At 19.5% G+C, this 22,553-nt stretch overlaps 4 protein-coding genes across 4 annotated transcripts; 3 read left to right on the forward strand and 1 right to left on the reverse strand.

Annotated features, from left to right (window-relative positions):
• MKS88_003993 (uncharacterized protein) lies at positions 1-973 on the forward strand (the record flags this gene model as incomplete). Its single annotated transcript, XM_067217132.1, has 2 exons — positions 1-87; positions 215-973. The coding sequence occupies 2 exons, from the start codon at positions 1-3 to the stop codon at positions 971-973; spliced, it is 846 nt and encodes a 281-aa protein (XP_067072798.1).
• Positions 974-9,157: 8,184 nt separating this feature from the next.
• On the forward strand, positions 9,158-10,150 carry MKS88_003994 (uncharacterized protein; the record flags this gene model as incomplete). Its single annotated transcript, XM_067217133.1, has 2 exons — positions 9,158-9,244; positions 9,371-10,150. The coding sequence occupies 2 exons, from the start codon at positions 9,158-9,160 to the stop codon at positions 10,148-10,150; spliced, it is 867 nt and encodes a 288-aa protein (XP_067072799.1).
• Positions 10,151-12,800: 2,650 nt separating this feature from the next.
• Positions 12,801-13,712, forward strand: MKS88_003995 (uncharacterized protein; the record flags this gene model as incomplete). Its single annotated transcript, XM_067217135.1, has 2 exons — positions 12,801-12,887; positions 13,020-13,712. 2 exons carry the CDS (start codon positions 12,801-12,803, stop codon positions 13,710-13,712), a joined length of 780 nt encoding a protein of 259 aa, XP_067072800.1.
• A 5,952-nt stretch (positions 13,713-19,664) lies between these two features.
• On the reverse strand, positions 19,665-22,180 carry MKS88_003996 (uncharacterized protein; the record flags this gene model as incomplete). Its single annotated transcript, XM_067217136.1, has 4 exons — positions 19,665-20,738; positions 20,860-20,912; positions 20,999-22,031; positions 22,160-22,180. The coding sequence occupies 4 exons, from the start codon at positions 22,178-22,180 to the stop codon at positions 19,665-19,667; spliced, it is 2,181 nt and encodes a 726-aa protein (XP_067072801.1).
• Positions 22,181-22,553: the final 373 nt, after the last annotated feature.

Below are 22,553 nucleotides of genomic sequence, written 5' to 3' on the forward strand. Positions count from 1 at the left end.
ATGGAAAAAAAAATGATGATAATTTTACGTATTAAAATTTATGCGTTTATACTTTTATCCTGGACAAACCATTTTAAAAATGACGTAGTATGAAAATATTATTTGAAAATATTTTGGTTATTACCATTTTTAGTGTTTTATTTTTGTTAATAAGCTTTTTTAGCATAAAATATTTCATTTAATAAATGACAAATGTTTACTTTGTTTTTTTTAGAGTACATTTAAGATGTCTGAAGTTGATAACTACAAGCTTGAAAAAAAAATAAATGCAAGCACATATAGGATACTAGCAAAATATAAACAAGATAAGGATTCATGTGCTGTATATTTACATGAATATATACCAAAATATCAATCAAAAGAAAAAAGGTACGTATCTAATAATGAAGAAAAAAACCCAGAAACAAAAAAGCAGTCAAATGGAAGGGCATTAGTGAATGAAGGAGGTCATAAGCAACATATGAAAAATAAATCATTTATGTTTGAAACAAAAGCATATTCTCGTATAGAAAAAAAAATATTCAAAGAATTAAATTACATAGATTTTCTTCAAAACAACAGAACTATTACTGATAAGTTTTTCAGAAAAATAATATTTAAAAAATACAAAGTACGAATTTGTTTACCTTTATTCTTATTCTTGTTTTTATCAATCTCAATAATATTAGATCTATATTGTGGTTATGGAATTATTCGTGGGTTGTTAAAAATATTAAATACAACACTAGGAAAAAAATGGTCAAAACCCTTACGTGCTTTCTTGAAGAAACTCAATTTAGACATTTTATGGAGGACACCTAAGGTTCCTAATGGTAGTGGAACACAAAACTGGACTTATATAACTAAACCGTTTCTAGGTTATATAATTTATTTTATACCTTTTTTAGTACTGGGTATAACCATTATATTAGGAATTTTTTACTACCATAAAAAAGTAAAAAAATATCAAGAAATTAAGTTCAGGAAAAGGTAAAATCTATAATACGTAATACGTTCGTTTGTGTAATATTAAATATGAACTAATATCTGTATTATCCTTATAGCTATGCTTAATAAACCTTCCCATAATTTCTTATATTTTATAATTGCACCTATATACATGTGGTATTTTTGGGGTACAATAGTTAAAATATATGTTCTTAGTGTTTTTGTGAATTTAAAATTTTTCTTTTTTCTAAACATGTATATACTGCAATTATTATAGAGTTATTAAATATACATTATGAATTAGTAAATATATGTGATTATGTCAATGGATCCATATGAAAAATATATGTGTATATATTATAATTCATATATAATAAGACAATTTATATAATTGTCTTTAAATAGGGTGTTAATCAATGTTTGAATTATAAAATATTGTACATTCTAATTTTCAATATTTCACAGTAACACTATTATATATTGACTAAATTAAAAATATTTTTTGTTATTTTTTGGGTAAAAATGAACGTGATTTTTTTTATTTTTAATGAAATATACTGAAAGTGTTTTGTTCCCATGCATGTGTATATATGCATGTTTTGTTATTTACTTTAAAAAAAAAATAATATCATATTAAAATATGAATGATCTATAATAGTTTACTATATTCATAAAATTAATTATTTGCAATTAAAGAGTTAAATGCATATATCGCATTACTATAATGATTAAATGAATTATTAATTAATATTTAAAAACTATTTTTATATATATTTTATTGAAAATTTTTATATAAATATATTATGAATTTTATATATATTCTATGTCATTGAATCATTAAAATAACGATTTGAATTTAATCAGATATTATTAGTTAATATGTCGAAATTTAGTTTTATTTTTATGTTTATCTCGTAATAGTAAATTTAGAAAAATATATTATATGAGGGTAAAATATAAATTTTAATTAAGCATAATGAAAAAAAATATATACAGTTGTAAAAACATGTAATTATTTGTAAATAAAGAATTACATATTCGTGCTCTTTACACACTTTCCATAAATATATGATGTAAATTGTTAAAATAATTTTAAACGTATATAATAATAAAGTTTATATTAATTAATAATTTCTTTAAAAAATAATGACAATTTTTAAACAAAATAAATGTTAAAGAATATTTTGTTCTAATATATAACTTATGAATGCGTAATATTTTTTATATTTTTTATATATTTTTAAATAAGGCATAATTTAAAATTTAATCTATTTTTTTTTTACTGTTTAGTTAAAAAATTTAAAAAATATGTTTCTTCTCTCAACCGTTTTTGAGTAAATTTAATAAATACAATTCACATATTAAATTTGATTTTTCATATATTCTAATCAAACTCATAATATACATTTAATATATATTTTAGTTACAATAATAGAATAAATTTAAAAATATATCGTGTAATCTCTTAAATAACGCATAAATTTACCATTTTATATAAATGCATACTTATATATTAAAGATCATAATAACATCATATATAGAAAATTCTGTATGAGAGAGAAAATATTTCTAATTATTGTTTAAATGAAAAACATATATATTTATATATATATTATTAACATTAAATGTCATTTTATTTGAATAGAATATCTTTTTCTATGAATATAATATAAGCATATATATGGAATAAAATATTGTGATAATGTATTTTTTCACTTTTACATTTACAACTATATTAAAAAAAAATAAATAATTGAATTAGAATCAATTCTATTTTATATGGTATTTGTTTAATTAAAGGCAATGTAAAAACTGAGAATATCAATATATATTTACTTAAAAATTTTAGAAGAAATATCGAAATGAAATTTATTAGAGTTGTTTCATTTTTTTTATGTCATAAAATAACCTATATATTTATTGTTATATTGTTCATAATAATTTGAAATATACATGAATTTAAAATTTTTTTAGATTATATATTATAATAAAAATGATTTATGAATTTATAATAACTGTTTAAAATATTTTACGAGGTTTATACAAATATTCTATCAAATAATATTATCAGAATTATAATTATATACTAGACTTCGAAAGTTATTACAGAAGCGCATGTAAATGTAAGATACTATGGATAAATCAAAGAACAATTTGAATATTTCTATATTTTTATATAATTATTTTAATTGAATATAGGATGAAAATTATAGAAAAAGAACATTACACATAAGAAGTTATATGTGTTGTAATTATTTGTTCGTTTCCGCGGAATTCATAGAACATATATTTCAAAGAACACTATAATTAAAATATTATTATTTATTGTAATTATAAATGAAGTGGTCCAATATTATTTTTGATTATGATTTTTATGGTTACTTTTGTGTCAGCAGATATTGATATATAAAAATATAATTTTTATATCATATGAAAACAAAGTTACATATATTTATTATTTCTAGTTGCACTGACTTTTAAACAGGATTACTATAGTAACGCACAATCATTTTATATTCGTCTATGATGTTTTTCAAATTTAGATAATATTATAATTTAAAAAAATGTGACATTTCGAAATAAAGTAATACGTTAATTTAAGCAAAGCGTATAAAGTATATTAATTAAAAAACAGCTGTAAACGATATTTAAAAGGAACCTTTTTAATTGTTAATTATAGAGAATTGCAATATACAAAAATTATTATAGGAGAACAAATATATAAATATACAAATAAATAAATAAAATAAAAATATGTGAACAAATTAAATATGTATTATTAGAGTATTATATAAAAATTCAATTCATATATTATGAATTTTTAAAAATATTCTTTATTTTTATTTTTACATTTTAATATAGACAGACATATAAGTTTCTGAATTGTCATATATAACTATATGAAAAAAACAACATATAATACACTCTTTTAATAAAAGTGTTATATATAAAATGACATTATATGTCAATATATAGCATTTTTCTAATGTTATAATAAGCTTTTTTTTTTTTTTAATTATAACGATAAATTGGGGAATATGCATATAATACAAGGTATAAACATAAAAAAATTTTGACTTTTTTTCTTTTATGTATTTTAGAATAAATATTTTGTAACGATTGATATCTTTTTGTTCTTTTTAGCTTCTTTCCCATATCTATTATATACTTCGATGTATATATTTTAATTTATGTTTAATTTTATTATATACATATTGTTTCATTTTGGAGACTCTTCAGTTCATATACACAAATTTATCTCTTTTTTTTTTTTTTTATCTTTTTTGAACTTTTTTCAAGTATACACATGTATGAATGAAGACATAATATAAAATGTACATGTATATATATCCCTAAAATTTTCTTTACTTCAAATTTTAATTTCTCCCGTAAAGCTCACTTTATTCCCACTTTTTGTCTTTCTTTTTTTTTGAAGTTAGTATGTAAAAAATTAAAATAAAAAAATAATATATTAATAAATTTCAATACTATTTCCTTGTGTATAAATTTTTAAAAATAAGATAAATTATAATTTTAGCTTTACAATTGTAAAAAAGTTAATGTATGGTAAGTATAAGATAGAACTGTTATAATAATTGTATTAATGTATGTAATACTAATTAGTATACTTATATTATTTTTTTCACTTGGTGTTTTTCTTTTCATTTTAGGCTTATATATTAATGAAATGTAAATGAACAAATTCTAATAAATATAAAATATGAGAATTGAAGGAATTAACGTTGTTTGCATGAATAATATGCTTTCTTTTTATAGGTTACCTGTATCTTTATCAGGATGACTTATCCAGAAGGAAAGTTATGCTAAAAAAGGAGAGAATATAGAAGAAAAAAAACATTATCTAACAAGATTATGCAAAAATGATTCCAAGAAATAAAAACAAGTAAAATAAGATAAAATATCATTAATATCAATGTAAAATGTATGTGTATAATTAGAAATTTTAAGAAAACATTTTTTCATCCCCATTTTTTTATTCTTCAGAGAGTTATTACAATATTTTTCTGAAAATGATGACGAATATACGTGTAAATATTTTATGCAAAAGAGATAAAAAAAATGGTAGTATATCTTTTTAGACAATTCTTCTAATTTATTTTTTCTTTTCTTAGGATGTATGAAAGAGTGAGCAATAGAAAAATACAACTGTAATTATATATTTTCTTGGGAATTGGGGATATATGCGTTGAAAACAATTGTTTTCAAAGAATTTATATATGTCAATCATACTTCTCATGTGTGTACATATATGTGCTCTTACGTATGTGTCTATGTACATGAGCGTATGAACATATATGTATGTAAATGCTTATAGGAATGTGTGTATATATGTATATTTACATAAGGTAATGTATCCACTTACATATTTCAATACATTTACCTTCCCGTATATCAAAAAATCTATCTTTATTTTTAAACATGAAAAAATACGTTGAATTATTATAATGTAACACTAACAATGATGATGAAAGAGTATTTTATTGCTTAAGTAATATGCACATAAAAATAATAAGAAATAAAACATATATGATATATTTTCTATAGATTGGTTTATCTATTTCATCTTATGAAGTTTTTTGAGTAATTTTATTATTATAACTGAGCTTTATGCACATTTATGTATATATTTTAATTTTGTTGTACGCATTATATGTGAAACAAGCGAACACATAAGAAGTATACTTTTATAAAGAAACTAATACTCATATAAATCATGTAAAACAAAATAAATAGAATAAGGCATTTATGATTGGAATACGGATTTATATCAATATCCAAAACCGTTTGAGGAAACAAACACTCTCATATATGTGTGAATGTTTATATGGTAACATTATTGAATGAATACATATTTATTAATATAATACACTTCTATATATACATATGGTATGTTTCATATTTTAGCTTTAATTACCTGTGTTAGTTCGTTTACCTTGGAAATTCAGAAACGGATTTACATACATATATATAAGTACATACATATACAGACATTTGAATGTTGACAATATATTTATAACTAATTGTTTTCCTAACCTACCTATTTTATTTACCTTGGGAATGTTCCGTTGTATGCGTAAGCTCATACACGTAGAAAAGAATGAGATAAATAAAAAAACTGTAATGTATGACAAGAATATCATTAATGAATTAATAAGTTCATGGAAACTGCTTTTTTTCTTAGGGCTATTAATAAAGGTTAAGGAATAGAATATGTTAAAATCTATCACAACAAGCGATTGCTAATATTAATTAGTTATAAAAAAAAATAATTTAAGATCATTCCAATTTATATTAAGTCAAAATTTCAAATTTATATCTGAATACCTTTGTTAATGTTTCATTAAAATGGTTTTAATTAGTGCTTTCAACATAAGGTTTGAGAAAGTATATATACAATGTTAAAATAAGAAAACGTATAATATGTAAATTTAAAAGGTCTTAATTTTTAATAATTCGAAGAATTACACTTTATGTATGTGCATGTGTTTATATATATTAAGGTAGACATATATATATACATACACATTTTTATAATATTCTCTTGAACATAAACAAGCACGTAAGTAATTATACATGTGTATTGATAAAGAGTACAAGCAAAAAATTCAAGTTTGAAAGTAGGAATATAAATAATTATATCATTTAAAAGGTAAAATGGTAGAAAGGGAATTATACTAGTATATTAATTTTTTTTTTTTTTTTTTTTTTGTTAACATGTACTTATTTAAATAAATGCTTAACAAAAATATTTAAAAAAAATTATTGAGAAATATATACTACAAAACTTATTTTATATACGAACATTTTTAATATATTTATATATATTTTGCATACATTAAATGTGAAATTTCTCTATATGCTAATATTATTTTACTTCGAAGAATGAAATATTACCATCACTTTATTTATATTATAATACATAATGCTTTATTATTAAATGAGGAATACAAATTCCATATGTCATCTTATTTTTTAAGATACATAATTGATGGTATTAATTTTTATGATAAAAATTACTTAATTTTCTATAATGAATAAAAATTTATAATAAAAAGTTATTATATATATTTGTTTTTAAATATGTTAATCCGATATTTATTTGAAGCAGTATTAGTCGGATATTAGCATGTATTGTACAAATATAATCACTTTTTTTATTCTTCATAAACTATGGCTACATATAGAAAAAGAATAAACTACTTATAATGAAATTCAAGTGACCATAATATGATATTTAAATATATATCAAGGTTAAATATATTTTTTCAAATAATACCATTATATATAAATAACCATTCATAAACTTATATTACATTACATTTTTGCTGTGTACATTATTTAAGAAAGCATTAATGAAATCTTTGATATATGGAAAAATATAAAAAGTTTATATTAATAACTAAAAATTTTATAAAATAGTAATCATCCTTTAAAAATTATAAACGTAGGAGAAAATTTAGTTTATACATATAAGTTAGTTAATAAGTGTTTCATGATGCCTTCCTTAATGTCATATTCCCTACTATATTTTAGTTAAAATATTAAATTATTTTTTGTGTAAATAGATTAATTATATAAAAATAAGTTATATGTCGTATCGCAGAAATTTATTTATGAGCTTTTTGATATAAATAGCTCTAATTTTTTTTAAAACTATTCTTCGGTGAATTAAAATTAAACACCTAAGTATAATATATGATTTGTTAATTACATTTTAAGTAAATTTGAATATGTATTTTTTAAATCATTAAAAATGTTAAGTATTTAATTTATTTGCATACATATAGATGGAAATCAACATCTAGAGAATAATATTTTGATATAACTACAGAAAAATTATAGCCATCTTTTTCATAAAAATTTTAATATTCTTTAATTTTTTAATTTTTTATTTATTAGTATTAAAAGTTATAATATTTTATGATATATTATGTTTCCTGTACATGGTATGCGGAAATATTCAGAGATTTGGACTTAGGGTTTAAATTACGAATGTAAATAATAAAATTTTGTTAGCACAATTTTAATTTTTAATATGTACGTATGTAGAATATAATTATTATGTGTATTGTAGTGTTTTACGAATAAAGAAAATGTTAGATATATATACTATATTCTTGTTACACTTATTTTTGTAATTGTATTTAATAAAAATTATTTAAATATATATTATTAAATAAGTAGTTAAAACAAAAGTATATGAGTTCTTATTTTCGATAGAATTATAAAAATACACTGTTGGACAAAAGAAATTCTGCTGTTAGCACATTTTATAGAATTTAAGTACATCGTTATTATCTTTTTTTTTTTTTTTGCATTTTAAAAAAATTTTATCGATATATATATATATAACTAAAAAAAATATATATTGAGTCTTTAAATATACAAAACTTTCGTTTAAATATTATACTACAAATTATATATAATTAATAATTATATTAAAAAAGTAAAAGATAAATTATTAATAATATTTAAAATATGAATTTTTTTGTATGTTAAATAATATTTTATATTTTATTTTAAAATAGTTTATAGATCATAAAATAAAGATTGTATATATGCAGAAACTAATAAAAGTTATATAAGTCATACAAAAAGGCATATAAAATATTGTTAAATTTATTTATTATTATTAAAATATTGTGATAATAAATATTTTTTAAAAATAAAAAATAGTTTTCAAAAGTAAATATTTTATGAAATATAAATTAATAATTTGAATTATTGAAACTAGTAAATATCCTTTTAATATAGGATAAATAAATTATATCTGTTCTATAAATTCTCCATTTTCTATATTTTATACATTTCTTATCCTGAATTAAAATAATGCGTAGAAATATTATTATATTTTTTTATATTTGTATAGATTAATAAAAAAAATTGTATAATTACTTTTCTATATTAAATCATTATTTTATGTATTTTGAATATTAATTAATGAATTTAAATTATTTTATTTTAATGAAAATTAGTTCTTTAAGAAAGGAATAATATAAAAATCTTATAGTATATTTTGAAAACTATTTTTGCTTATATCTGTTGTAAAAAATATTATAGATATAAATATCATATTAATAACTTAAGAAAACATATAAAATAAAAAAAAAAATTAAATAATAATTATAATGTTTTTAAACATCGATGAATTTTTACTATTGTTAATTTTTTCCTTATTGATTATATCACAATATTAAAATTCCATAACATGAGACAACAATTACATTCACTTTTATTCATTAATATTTCTGCATTTTTCCTTTTGTATTGGATATGCTGTTTTAACATAGATTTAGTATGATATTATTACATATGTAAATTTTCATTATTCATTTTTATTGTGTTCGATTATAATTAATACACCACTTTAGAATGAAATTAATTACTTTTTAAATAACAATCGTTTACGTTATTTTTTTAGAATAAAATTAACAAATGTTTTGATGAAAACTTGGACAACTGTACAAAATTAAATACAAGAACTTATAGATTACTATCAAAATGTAAAAAATATAATTATATAAGTATTGTGGGGTTAAAACAAGAGATGCCAAATATTGGTACACTACAAAAAAAAGATATATCAAATAAAAAAGGAGGTGCGATGAGAAAAAAGAAGCAATTAAATGAATATTCAACAAAAAATGTGGAAGGGAATAAAAAGGTTGTTAACAGTAAATCATATATATTTGTGACAAAAAATTATTCCCATTTGGAAAAAAAAATATTCAAAGAACTTGATTTTATGGAGTTCCTTAAAAACAACAGAACAGTTAGTGATAAAACTTACCAAAAAATAATACTTAAAAAAAACGGATTTCGAATTGGTTTACCTTCATTAGTGTTTTTGTTGTTATCATTATCGCTCATATTAGATTTATTTGTTGGTTGCGGAGTTATAAATGCGTTGTTTTTCTTATTAAGTAAAATTTCAAAAGGGTGGTTTCATCCTTTACATGATGCTCTGAAGAAACCTTTAGAATGGTTGTGGAAGACTGTAAGATGGAAGTCAAATAATACCTTAAGCTCCTCCCCTGGTAAATCGGTTTATTTTCAAACAACATACGTTACAGAAGGTTTTTTTGGTATTATTATATATATACTACCCTTCATTATATTAGGTATCACAGCTATATTAGGGATTATTTATTACCATAAAAAAGTTAAAAAATATGAGAAAATTAAATTCAGAAAAAGGTAAAAAATATAGAGAAAACTATTTTTAGTTTTATAATGAGTTCTTTAATATGATTTATTGAAAGTTATATCTTTAGATAAATACTTATTAAACATACACCTAATTTCTTATTTATAGTAAATTCACATACGTAGGCATGTTATTTTTGCTAAACAACTGTAAAAAGTTATATTCCTAGATTTTTAGCATATTTTAATGTTTAAATTTTTTTCAATGTGAATTATAATATATTGATTTTTGACTAAATATTATGGTTTGTTATATATATTTTTTAATTTAAATACATTTTCATAATATATAAATACATATATATGAGAGTTACAATTATTATAAAGTAGCATAATTCGTATTATTTTATTGGAGTACCATAACTTGTATTAAATAAAAAAAATTATTACTTTTTGTTATTTATATTTTTATCGTCTAAAATATTTATTTTTTCAACTTATTAAAAAGGAATAATATTATTTATATATTAAGAATTAATGTATATTCTTTAATAAGTAACAAGAGGCGTAGAATATTATTTTTTTTCATTAATAAATAAATTTAATATATATACTATAAAATATGTTTTATAAAATATATTTCAGCAAAAAATAATTATTATAAAAACCTTCTTAATATATGCGTTTGATGTTTTTGAATTATATGAATATTATGTTTTAAATATATAATAAATAAATATCCTTATTAAATAAGTGTTATTTATAAGTGTTTATTAAGTAATAGGTCCTATATCTTTACAATTAAATAAATAGTTTAATGAAATATACGTTTTGTTATTTCTTTTAATTGAAATGTATTGGAATTTTTCTAAAAATAAATGAATTATATAGTTTGTTGAAATTATATAATTAAAAATACTTTATATATTTATTATTTTATATGTCATTATATTATAATAGTAATAAATTAAATATAATAATATATGAATAGTTAATATGTTGAAATTCTTTTCTTTTTCCATCATTTTTTTTATCATAATTATGAACTTCAGTATAGGTGTTCATATATCTATAAATAAAAAAGTTATGATTACGATAATGAAAATATATATATCTTTTCTTCAATAATATAATTATGTATAGTTTAATATTTATACAGAAGTTCTATTTTATATGATCGTCCATAAATATATAAAGTAAAAATTTGATATTATTTTATAGGTATATATATACATATTTTATATTAGCAATTAGTAAATTTTTCATACTAATAATGAAAATCTTATAAATTAAATAAAAATGAAAAAATAAATTATTTTTTTCTTAGATAATTTACAAATATGTAAAATTTTTTTTATTTAATAGATAATTCTTAATAACTAATATTTAAAAGGTTAATTTATTTTTTTTAAAAAGGCTTAATTAAATAAATACTATGAAAAAGGATCCACATGCAACATTTTCACAAGTAATTTTCATGATTATAATTAATTTACTATGATTATTTAGAGTTTTAAAAGAAAAGAACAATATATTACACATATATATTTTAATTATTCCATTTATAAAAAGTTTGAAAAGTATTGTTTAGTCAATAAATTATCTATTTTATACGTTTGTCTTTGTAAAAGTATACATATGACTTATGGAAAATTAGACTAATATATACGGAAATACTGTATGTTAAAAATGAAAATAGTGACAATAAAAATTTTAATAAAAAGCACAAATATTTATTTTTTAATAATAAATAATACTAATAATTATTAAAAAATTTTAGTCTATTTAAATAGAAAGTTTATTCCCAAAAAAGGCAAATACTTTTATTTTGACAATATAATTATTTTACTTATTTTTTTTTTTAGTATATAAATATATTTTTCATATAACTTTAATTAATAAAAAAAAATATATAAAAAATTAAGAATATGAGTAAAAAGATTTTACATTAATTAATAATAATGCTATATATTAAACATAATTAAAAAATATGGTTGAGCATTAAAATATCAGTTTTTATTTGAATTTAAGATATATATTCTTTCATATATCAGGTAGTAGTATACATATTATAATCTATAAAGAATTATATACGTTTAGGGATTATCTAAATGATCTGCTATAATTAACATAATGCAAAAAATTATTCGTTCAATATATTATTATTATAATTATATTCTTATAAATAATTTTTAAGAGTAATAATAAGTTGTTATAAAATATAATGTATATACATTTAGAATTATTAATAATATAGCATCCTTATGGAATGCACTTATTGTATTCATATATATAATTGTATGTTATCTATATTTTATACGTTCCATATTCTATATAAATTCAATATTTATATATTTTTTTTATTTTATTTTGGAAAAAATTATTAAAAAGTATTACATAATTGTTTATATTTTATAATAAAATTATAGTTTTAAAATATTTAAGTATAAATGAAAATTATTTTATCTTAATGAGAGTTAATTTTTTATAAAAAATAGGATTAAAATTTTATGATATATATTTAAAATTATTTTCTATAGGAATGTTGTAATAGATGTTTTATTTATATGATTTTTATTATTTTTTTACAGAGAAAACAGCAAAAAATTGTTATAAAAGTAATTATTGCATTATTGATCTTTTGAAGCATATTATACTTTTGTTAATTCTTTCTTTAATTTATTAGAATATTAAAGATATGTATAATGGTGCAAATAATTAAGACTATCTTATTTATTAAAACTTCTGTCTTAGTCCTTGTAACATTTATACGTCATTTTAACAATGATATGGTTTGATAATACTATATAAGAATATATTCTTTATACGATTATTACATATTCTACTTTAATTAATAAAATTTCGTAGAATTAATTATTTATCCTTTAAATAAAATAAATATAATTTATTAATTTTTTTTTTAGCGAACATTTAATAAAATCGCGGATGAAAAATACAAACATGGGAGAAATTTAGATACAATAACCTTTCGATTATTAGCAAAATATAAACAGGATAAGGATTCGCATATTTTAGGGTTAAAGCAGAATAAATCAAATAATAATGAGCATGAAAAGTATGATATAACTATTAATGAAAAAGGGAACAAAGGAATAAACAAAAAATCTGATAAAAGTTCATTAAATAAGGCGCAATACTATATGGAAGTAATAGATTATAACAATGGAATGTTTGATGGAAAACATTTTCATTTTAAAAAAAAATGGATTAAAAAAAAAGATTACGATAATTTTATTGAAAGGAACAGGAGAATTTGTGATATATCTTTAAGAAAAATAAGATTTAGAAAGTATGGTACTGGAGTTGCTATGTTTGTTATTTTTTTCTTGTTTGCAGGAGCATTTTATGTATTACCAAGATTAACGTCTTTGAATACTGCATGGAAAAAACTTGAAGAGGGTAGTGATATATTGAAAACATTGCATGAAACTATAAAAAGTTATGGGGATACAGTAATGACATCTATTTATTTAACATTATATAGTGTACTTATGCTTATATTGATTATTGTGCTTGTAATAGGAATTTGTAGAGTCTTAGGAAATAATGAAAAATATAATAAAATTAAATTGATGTCTGAACAAAGTGCATATTAATAGAGTTATATATTTTTGTAATTAATTCTTTAATATGAGTAATGTCTGTAATATATTTAGTGATATTCTTAATACGAATACTTATAATTTCTAAAATATTGTAAATTCTCATGAACAGAATTAGTCTGTTTGGCACACAACAATATATGTTCCTCGTCTTTTTAGGAATTTGAAAGTTAAAAATTTTTTAATTTGTATATTAACATATAATTTAAGCTTAACTAAAAATACTTATTATAAATATATTTGTGTAATAATTAGATTTCAATGGACAATATATGTTGGTGCTTTAAGGGGAGTAAATAGTAGAATTATTAATAAAATATTATAAAACTTACTTAAATTACACTATAGCTAAAAATTATTGTCTCCTATTATGTAACTTCATATATTCTAAAATTATTTTTTGCTAAGGTAATTAAAAGAAATTATATTATTTTTTTTAAATTAATAAATGTGTCTAGTTTAGTATTTAATAAAATTATATGGGAACATTGTGTTTGCACGGTTATATATATAAATATATATTTTTAATTAAAAACGCGATTAATATTTATTTTATATAATATCTTTTATTAGACATATATAAAAAAATATATTTATTGAAAAAATATTATTGAAAGATTTTGATTTCTATCTTATTCAGTAATTGTGAAATATAAATATATAATGAAATAATATATTTTTTGAATATGGAAAATTTATAATTGTTTAATAATTTGTGTATTATGAAACTTCATAATTATTTCAAGAATAAAAACCAATTATTATATTATTATTGTTCATAATGATATTATTGATTCTATTCATTATAAATTAATTTAATGTATATTATATTGAAGGTACATACATATATTTTATATTGTTTTTATTTTTCATATTATTAAAAAATTAAATTTGTGAATTAGTTTTAATCACATATTAATAGGTAATATTTATAATTATTTGGATTGTAAGGCTTATCATTTTAAAGTCTATTAGGAGAATATAAAGTTTTCATATTAACTGGCAGAACTGAAGCATATAAGATATATATGTATATATATATATATGCTTTTACTGAATATATATGTCAAAGTAGTTCTGCTTAATTCTATTCATATTTTCTAAGCTAATATAATCATTTTGTTACTTTGCTACAATATTGTTGTATGATTATTGCATTCATGTTTTAGAATAATAATATATCTTACTTTTATTATTAATTAGAGTAAGTCGAATTGATACGCATAATTAAAATTTTGAAATTAACAACGGAACAACTACATTACTCATAATAATTTTTATAATTATAGACTAGCAAAATATGTGATATTTTATGTTTATTTTAAACGTATTAAGGGTTAATACTCATAAAATATATTATCACTTATATTTTGTTTATATATTATTTTATTTATTACTTCAATAGATGAATAATTATATAGCAAGATATATATCGAAATATTTGAAATGATGGTTATATAATAAATGTGTATAAACTTCATAACTAAAGTATGTTTTTATATTAATATAAATATTATTAATTTATTTTGGATTAAATATTTCAAAAATTATATGTTATTTCTTGATTATTTTTTTGCTATTACACATTTCAGTAATATTTATATTTTATGTACTGTATTTTTAATATATATATGGTAAAACAATTGTTGAATTAAAAATAAAGAAATACCTATTTTATAGATAATAAATATTGCACCTTTTATTTTTTTTTATTATTTAGTTAATTTTTTTTTTCTAATGAATATTTAGATAGGAAATTGTATAAATCTATTATTATAGTGAGAATTATACGCTTATTTTAGTTTTTTCTAAACAACTATGATAATTAATTCTAATTATGCAGATTTTATTAATGTGTTGTTATAAATTCAATTATTTAATAATATTTTTAAAATTATACAAACTAGTTTTAATATATTGAACATTTATAACTAACATTTAATGAAAAATATGACTGATTAACATGTTTTTCAGGGTTTCATTTCGTTGCACTATTCCCTACTTCATTATAATATAAAATCTGAAACTTTAGCGTACAAATGTAAGCATGAAACCTAAATAGTGAAACAATGGAATTTTCTAATTTTAGTACCGAAATGGAAGAAAATTTTATAAATGTTTTAATATTTATTGTTAGATATATCGTGGTTTATTATATTTATATTTGCTTTCCAATTTATAGCCTTTTTTTCATTATTCTTTATATTCCATTGTTTTTATTTTCAATTTTCTTAACAAATGAATGATTCTATTAATTAAATAAAAGGAGTTTATTCATTATTCGTTTTTTCTCTACAATTAATATATTTAAATAAATAAAATTTTTGTAAATTACCTACGAATTTTTTTTACTGCTTCACTTTTTAGTGTATCCTTTCTTCTCTTATGAGCCATTTTTTAAATATTAATGTAAAAATGTTATTATTAAGCGCCATTTCCATAACGCACCACCTTTTTCTCCATTTATAATCGGAATATATAATATGATTCATGTTTTTTTAAACCATTATATACATTAATCTTTGCTCCAACTAGAGAATACATCATAAAGTTCTGATTGATATTCTTATTACATATTGGGATTGTAATGCATCCATTTATCATCTAATTTGTTCAAAAAAATATTAAATTCTTCCTTTTTTTCAGGACAAGAATTCTTTTACTTTTTAAAATCTTATATCATTTTCTTTTTCCATCTACTAAGCCATAGTTCCCAAATAAAATTTTTATATTTTTCTGATAATTTGTATTCCGCTATCTTTTGTTTTAAATATACTTCTGGTATAACTTTAGAGAATTTATAAGATTTACAAAGTGAAGACGTTGCTTTTCCCGAAAATATTTAAATAAAATATTAAAAAAAGTGTATTTTTTAGATTAATTTAATTTTTAAATGGAATTAACTAAAATTCAAATATATTTATTTGAAATATTTTATCTTACCCAACTGCAGTAATCATCATTTGAACTGGTTGAAGATAATTTAAATATGACTGTCGAAACAGACGTAAAAAAGAATATTGTTTCTACTTTAATAATAAATAGTGCTACTTTATATTATTTAATTTTCAATTAAATATATTAAATTACAAAGGCATAAACTTTAATATAAATATGAAAATATAACGAACAATATAAAATGATTTATAAAAAATATTTAAATTACTGTTCAAAAAAAAATAATGAAACAAAAAGTTTTATATAAAAAAAAAAAATTAAAAATTATGATTTTTATTAAGAATTAATTTTATAAAAACGTCATAAAATATCTTTAGAGAAACGCCTATATCTACTTAAATGTAATTAAATATTTATTTATGTACCTTTGTCCACTTATGATTATTTTAATAATATTAAATTATTTTATTTATTATTTTTTTTTATAAGTATGTAATTTTAAAATATAAATAATAATAATATATAAAATTATTGTAAACCTTAATATAAATAAATCTATATATATAAATGTATAGATAAAACTTCAAGTGTTACAATATATTCTCCCATTCATTTCTTTTTATCATATAGATATATCATTAATATAAGCTATATGGCTTTTATTAATAAATACACTATCCGTCATTAATATTATTATGATTGTAATTTTTGTTTTTTATGAACATATTATTGTGTATAATTATAATATGATAATAAATATGCTGATATAGAAAAAAATATAAAAATAAATAACTAAAATATGAAACTCAAACTTATATTAATTTTAAAGATACATAACAATTATATAATGGAAAATAATAAGTTTTTAAAAAAAACTTTTTAACATTTAAAACAGACTATGTTTTCCATATTATATTTTACATTTTTTTCAACTTTCTTTTCATTCTAATTTATAAGATTTTTCAAATCTATTTTTTGTTCTTCTAATTCTTCTATTACTTTTTGTATTTATTTTTATGTATTTTAAACATTCACATTATTTTATTATTTTTATTCTCTTTTTACTTTTTCTCTTAATTTTTTTAATATTTTTTCTTTTTACCCATTTTTTTTCTACAAATAAAAATTCAGAAGAATAAATTCTAATCAATAGCATTATTCGAGCACAACTTGTTATATTAAAAGAAATATTATTTGCATATTTTTATTATTTTCTTTTTTTTCTAATTGAATAATTCTGATATTAAAAAATTAGAATATATATAATGTATTACATTCGGAGAAAATAATTATTTATATCTTTGTTCTGTATGAATTCTAATGATTTTAAAATAAAGTAAACGGCATAAAAATTTGCATGTATAATTTTTTATTATTATAATTACATAACAGAATTAATATTTGCTATATTAGTAAAATGCTCTAATAAAATGATTTTTTTATTTATAAATATATTATAAGAATTGTAATTTTAAAAAAATATAGTTAATATTTTAGGAATAATGTTAAAAGATAATTTAAAAAAAAAGTTTTTGCTAGTAGAAAGTATAATAATATAAAAAATATGGTTACTGTACATTTTATAAATATTGAAATATATGTAACAAAATAAAAAAAAGATATATATTTAAAAAAAACAAATTTATTTATTTAACTTGAAGGTGAATGTTTACTTAAAATTTACGCCATGAGCTAGAAGTTAATTAATAATATGGTTTAATGAACAGAGAAAATTATAATATAATACAATTATTTATACACAATAGCTTAGCATGAAAATTGAAAAATAACTCTATAAATCGGATTAGATATATCATTCCCATGATCTACTATAAGGTTGTTCATTTTATTAATATATCATCAATAATTAATAATAGTTACTTTACATTTTAGCAATATATAGGTAACATAATAAATAATTCAATTATTTAGAAATATTATTTATTCTACAATATGTTCTAATTGAGAATATCTCCCACAATTGTAGTAAAATATATAGCATATTGATTTAAGGTATCTATTTCTTATTCTCCTAAATATTAAAAAAATTACACTTTTTTTATATTAATATATATATATATATGTAAATGTGTTTAGTTTATTATTCATTATATATTATGGAGAAAATGAAATTCTTCATTAAGAAATAGAATTTTTAGATATAATGTTTTAATTTTTTTAAAAAATAAATAATTAAAAAAACGCAAATATAGATAATAGGTAAAATTTTGAAAATATACAATAAATGAATGTTATTAATGTACGATATTCATTAACTCATAACTGATTAAGACGTTTTCATTATGTAGCATATATTTTTTTTTTAATATAATTTGTAATATAGATTTTGTGTAAATTATCATTACGTTTTCATGCATATAAAGAGTTCTTTTCCTTATTATTTTTTTTTTTATGAACAAATTTTTTATATAAATTGAAACATGAAACGGTTGGTCAATGGAAATATAAAAAGATACAAATAAGTATATTTCTAAACGTGAAAATAACTGTAAATTAAGAAGTAATGGAATAAAATAGAATTATTTAAATTTTTGTAATAATAATATATTAATTCAAGAATAGTGTTACAAATTATTTATTTTGTTTTTATTTATTATTCCAAATTATAATTTTTTTAAGGTGTAACATTTTCGGAAAATTTTAATATTAATTTTTTTTTTTTATATGCGTATTAACATCTTACTATTTTTGTTAAATCAAGTATTAGCGGAGTGTCCTAATGTATAATATTACAGATATAAAAAAACGTATATAATTGTAATATATTTTAAATGCTTCAATTACAAACTTCATGTTTCATGATTTTTTTTTTCCTTTTTATTACTTATTACTTTACATTCATTTTCTTTATTTCCTAGAGACATTAAAAAATTTAAATAATATTTTACATTAGTAGCCTTTTTTCTTAAATATCATCTAAATATATTATGGAAGTTACCTATGAATTTATAGAAACTGTTTTCCTGCCATTTCATCCGATTTGTCTACTGTTCTATCAATAACTATAGGATTTGCATATACGCTATCTTATTTTACCCAGTTTTCTATCTCATTCCTGAAAGTATTATTCCCTATATGAGCATGGATTTCTTTATTTTTTATATATTCTAAATCATTACTATTATATTTAATTATATTTTCTGTAATTACTGGTTTTTTATATGAATATACTCCTTTCTTTGATTCATTTATGGAATTATCCAAATATGATTCCCTATTTTCAAAGTTCACCTCCTTTTTACATTCTTCTAATATCGTCATAAGAACTAGAATACATAGCCTTGTTATTAATTTTTTTTTTACATATTTATATAATTCCACATAATTTTCTTTTTTTTGGAATTCTTCTATATTCATTAATGATATATAGTTTTTAGTATTTTCATTTAGATATTGATCAGATATATTGTGAAAATCCTCTGAGAATTCATTGAAGCATTCCTGTTCCAAATACTGTTCTATAATAATAGCCTTTTTTGATATCCATTGTTTCCATATATCTTTTTCTCTTTGTAAAAATAGAACATTGTGCTTTTCAATATTATATTTCATTTTTAATTCTTCCATTTCTTGTATATAATATAGTTCTTTTTTCCATTCATTTTTTAAATTAATAAACCAGTTTGCTTTTTTCAATTTTTCAGAAATATTTCTGTTACTTTCAATCCATTTATTATGTAGAATATTTTGTTGTTTAATATCATTACTACTTTTAATATTTTCTGTTATTAGATCATCATCAATTAAATTAGGATAGGTTATATTATGCTCTTTTTTGAACTCATCTATGCATATTTCTAAGAATTCGTCTTTGTTGTTTTCCCATTCTTTATTTCTAAATTCTTCGAGTACTTCCATATGTACTTCTACTATGGTTTTGGTTCTGTCTCTTGTTCGCTTTGATAAATTTACATTTGTTGTAAGTTCATTTATTTTTATTTTTTTTATAATTTCTTCATCATCATATATTGTGTGTTCTAAAGGATGATCCGTAAAAATTTTACTTTTCTTGTGAGAAAATGAAGGTACAAGCAATCTCAGAAATTTCACATGTCTTCTTCTTATCTTTTTTTTTTTTTTAAACATTCCAGTTAAAGCAAACTATAGTATAAGATAAAAATTTTTATAAAATAAGCTATTACAATAAATAAATGATTTTCATATTTTTAACCTTTTATTATTATATTACTTTAATAAAAAGAGAAAGTATAATAATAATTACCAAGCTTATTAAAATAGATGAAGTATATTTATCACTTGGATTTAATGTCGTACCTGTAATTGTATTTTATACATATATATGTATATATTATTTAGTATAGTTATTTAAAATGTAGAAATATAAGTAAAATTAGTGATACCTGGAGTATGGGGTATTTGAGGAGGACTATGTGCTAAGGTATATGTCGATGATTTATGAATTGGCTTGGTAATTTCACGACCAGGAGATAATTGTATGTCTTGAAAAGGTGGAGAGGGTAATGCAGTAGTATCTTCTGATACTACATGTACATCTTCAGAACTATTAGCTTCTTCTAATGATGCATCTGCTAAAGATTGTGAATCCTTAGTTTCATTAGTTGAATGATGAATTTCTGAAGCTTCACTTTTAATAAGTTTTGGTGGAGGTTGTGGTGGATTTTGTAGTTCAAGTTCAGTTTGAGCTTCGGGTGAAATTGGCACATCTATTTCTTGTTGTACGTGAGATTTGGGTATAATTTGAGCTGTATTTTGAATTTGAGTTTCTAAACCTTTTCTTTCTGTTTCAAGTAAACCTTCAGTACTTTTTTCTGAATTCGGGGTTATACATTCAGAAAGTTCATTAAATGTATTCTGATCCAGTATGTTGCATACAGGTTCCTGGATTTGTTTTTTTAATTTTTTTTTTGGACTTTGTTTTTTGTAACAACTTATAAAGAGGCCTTTCTTTGTTTCAAATTCATCTTTCATTTTTCTTATCCACACATTATATTCTTTGCATTTTTCTAAACATATAGTTTCGCATTTACCAGAGTTAGTTTTTTTTAAGCTCTCTATTTCTTTCAAATCGGTAGTCCTTTTTTTACAGAAATCATCTTCTTTATATTTTAATACTAAAAGTTCTTTATCTTCTTTTTTTAAGATCATAGGACATCCACCATATTTAGTTATATCAATAAAGTACTGATTTAACCAAAACTTTAATAAGGATTCCCACATAATTTGGCTTGTACCCTGAGGAGGAGACATATTCTTAATTAGATAATCAGCTAATAGTTTGCATTCATTTCTAAATAAATTTTTGTCCTTCACCGTTTTTAAGAAATTAGTTTTATTTTGTATGTAAGTTCTAATAGTCCTAAATGGTTCTCTGCGGGTTAGCGAATATCCTGACATTCCAGAAAGAGTGAAATGCTGAATTTAAAAGAATTATTAAAAAATACCTAAGTATTATGTTTTACGTTAATTGCACTGTCACATATTTTATCATAAATAAATAATTTATGTATGAATTTAATAGTTTAAAAAAAAATGAATATTACCTTAGGTATACAATTTTCCATAATGACCCTATATTGATGCTCTAGTTCGTTGAAAATGAAAATCATAAAGAAAATTAATTGTGAACATTTTGTACCATTAGCGTATTTCAAAAATTAAGATGTATTAAAAGGAATTTCATAGTTATGAGCTACGTAGTAATTTATATTAGAAATATAAAGTAAATAAATTTATTATTATTTATTCTATGAGAGTTTTATATTATTTTACCTTAAGTAAATATAAAACAACTGAAGATATATCCTAAATATATTTTGAAATTAAATGGTGATTAAGTATATATTAGTGTATAAAATTTATATAACCTTCATTAAAGGAATCACAATAACTTACAAAAAAAAAATTACATATAAATTAAATGAAAAATAAATTAAA

Source organism: Plasmodium brasilianum, chromosome 11 (assembly GCF_023973825.1).
Source record: "Plasmodium brasilianum strain Bolivian I chromosome 11, whole genome shotgun sequence".
NCBI classification, from domain to species: Eukaryota; Apicomplexa; class Aconoidasida; order Haemosporida; family Plasmodiidae; genus Plasmodium; species Plasmodium brasilianum.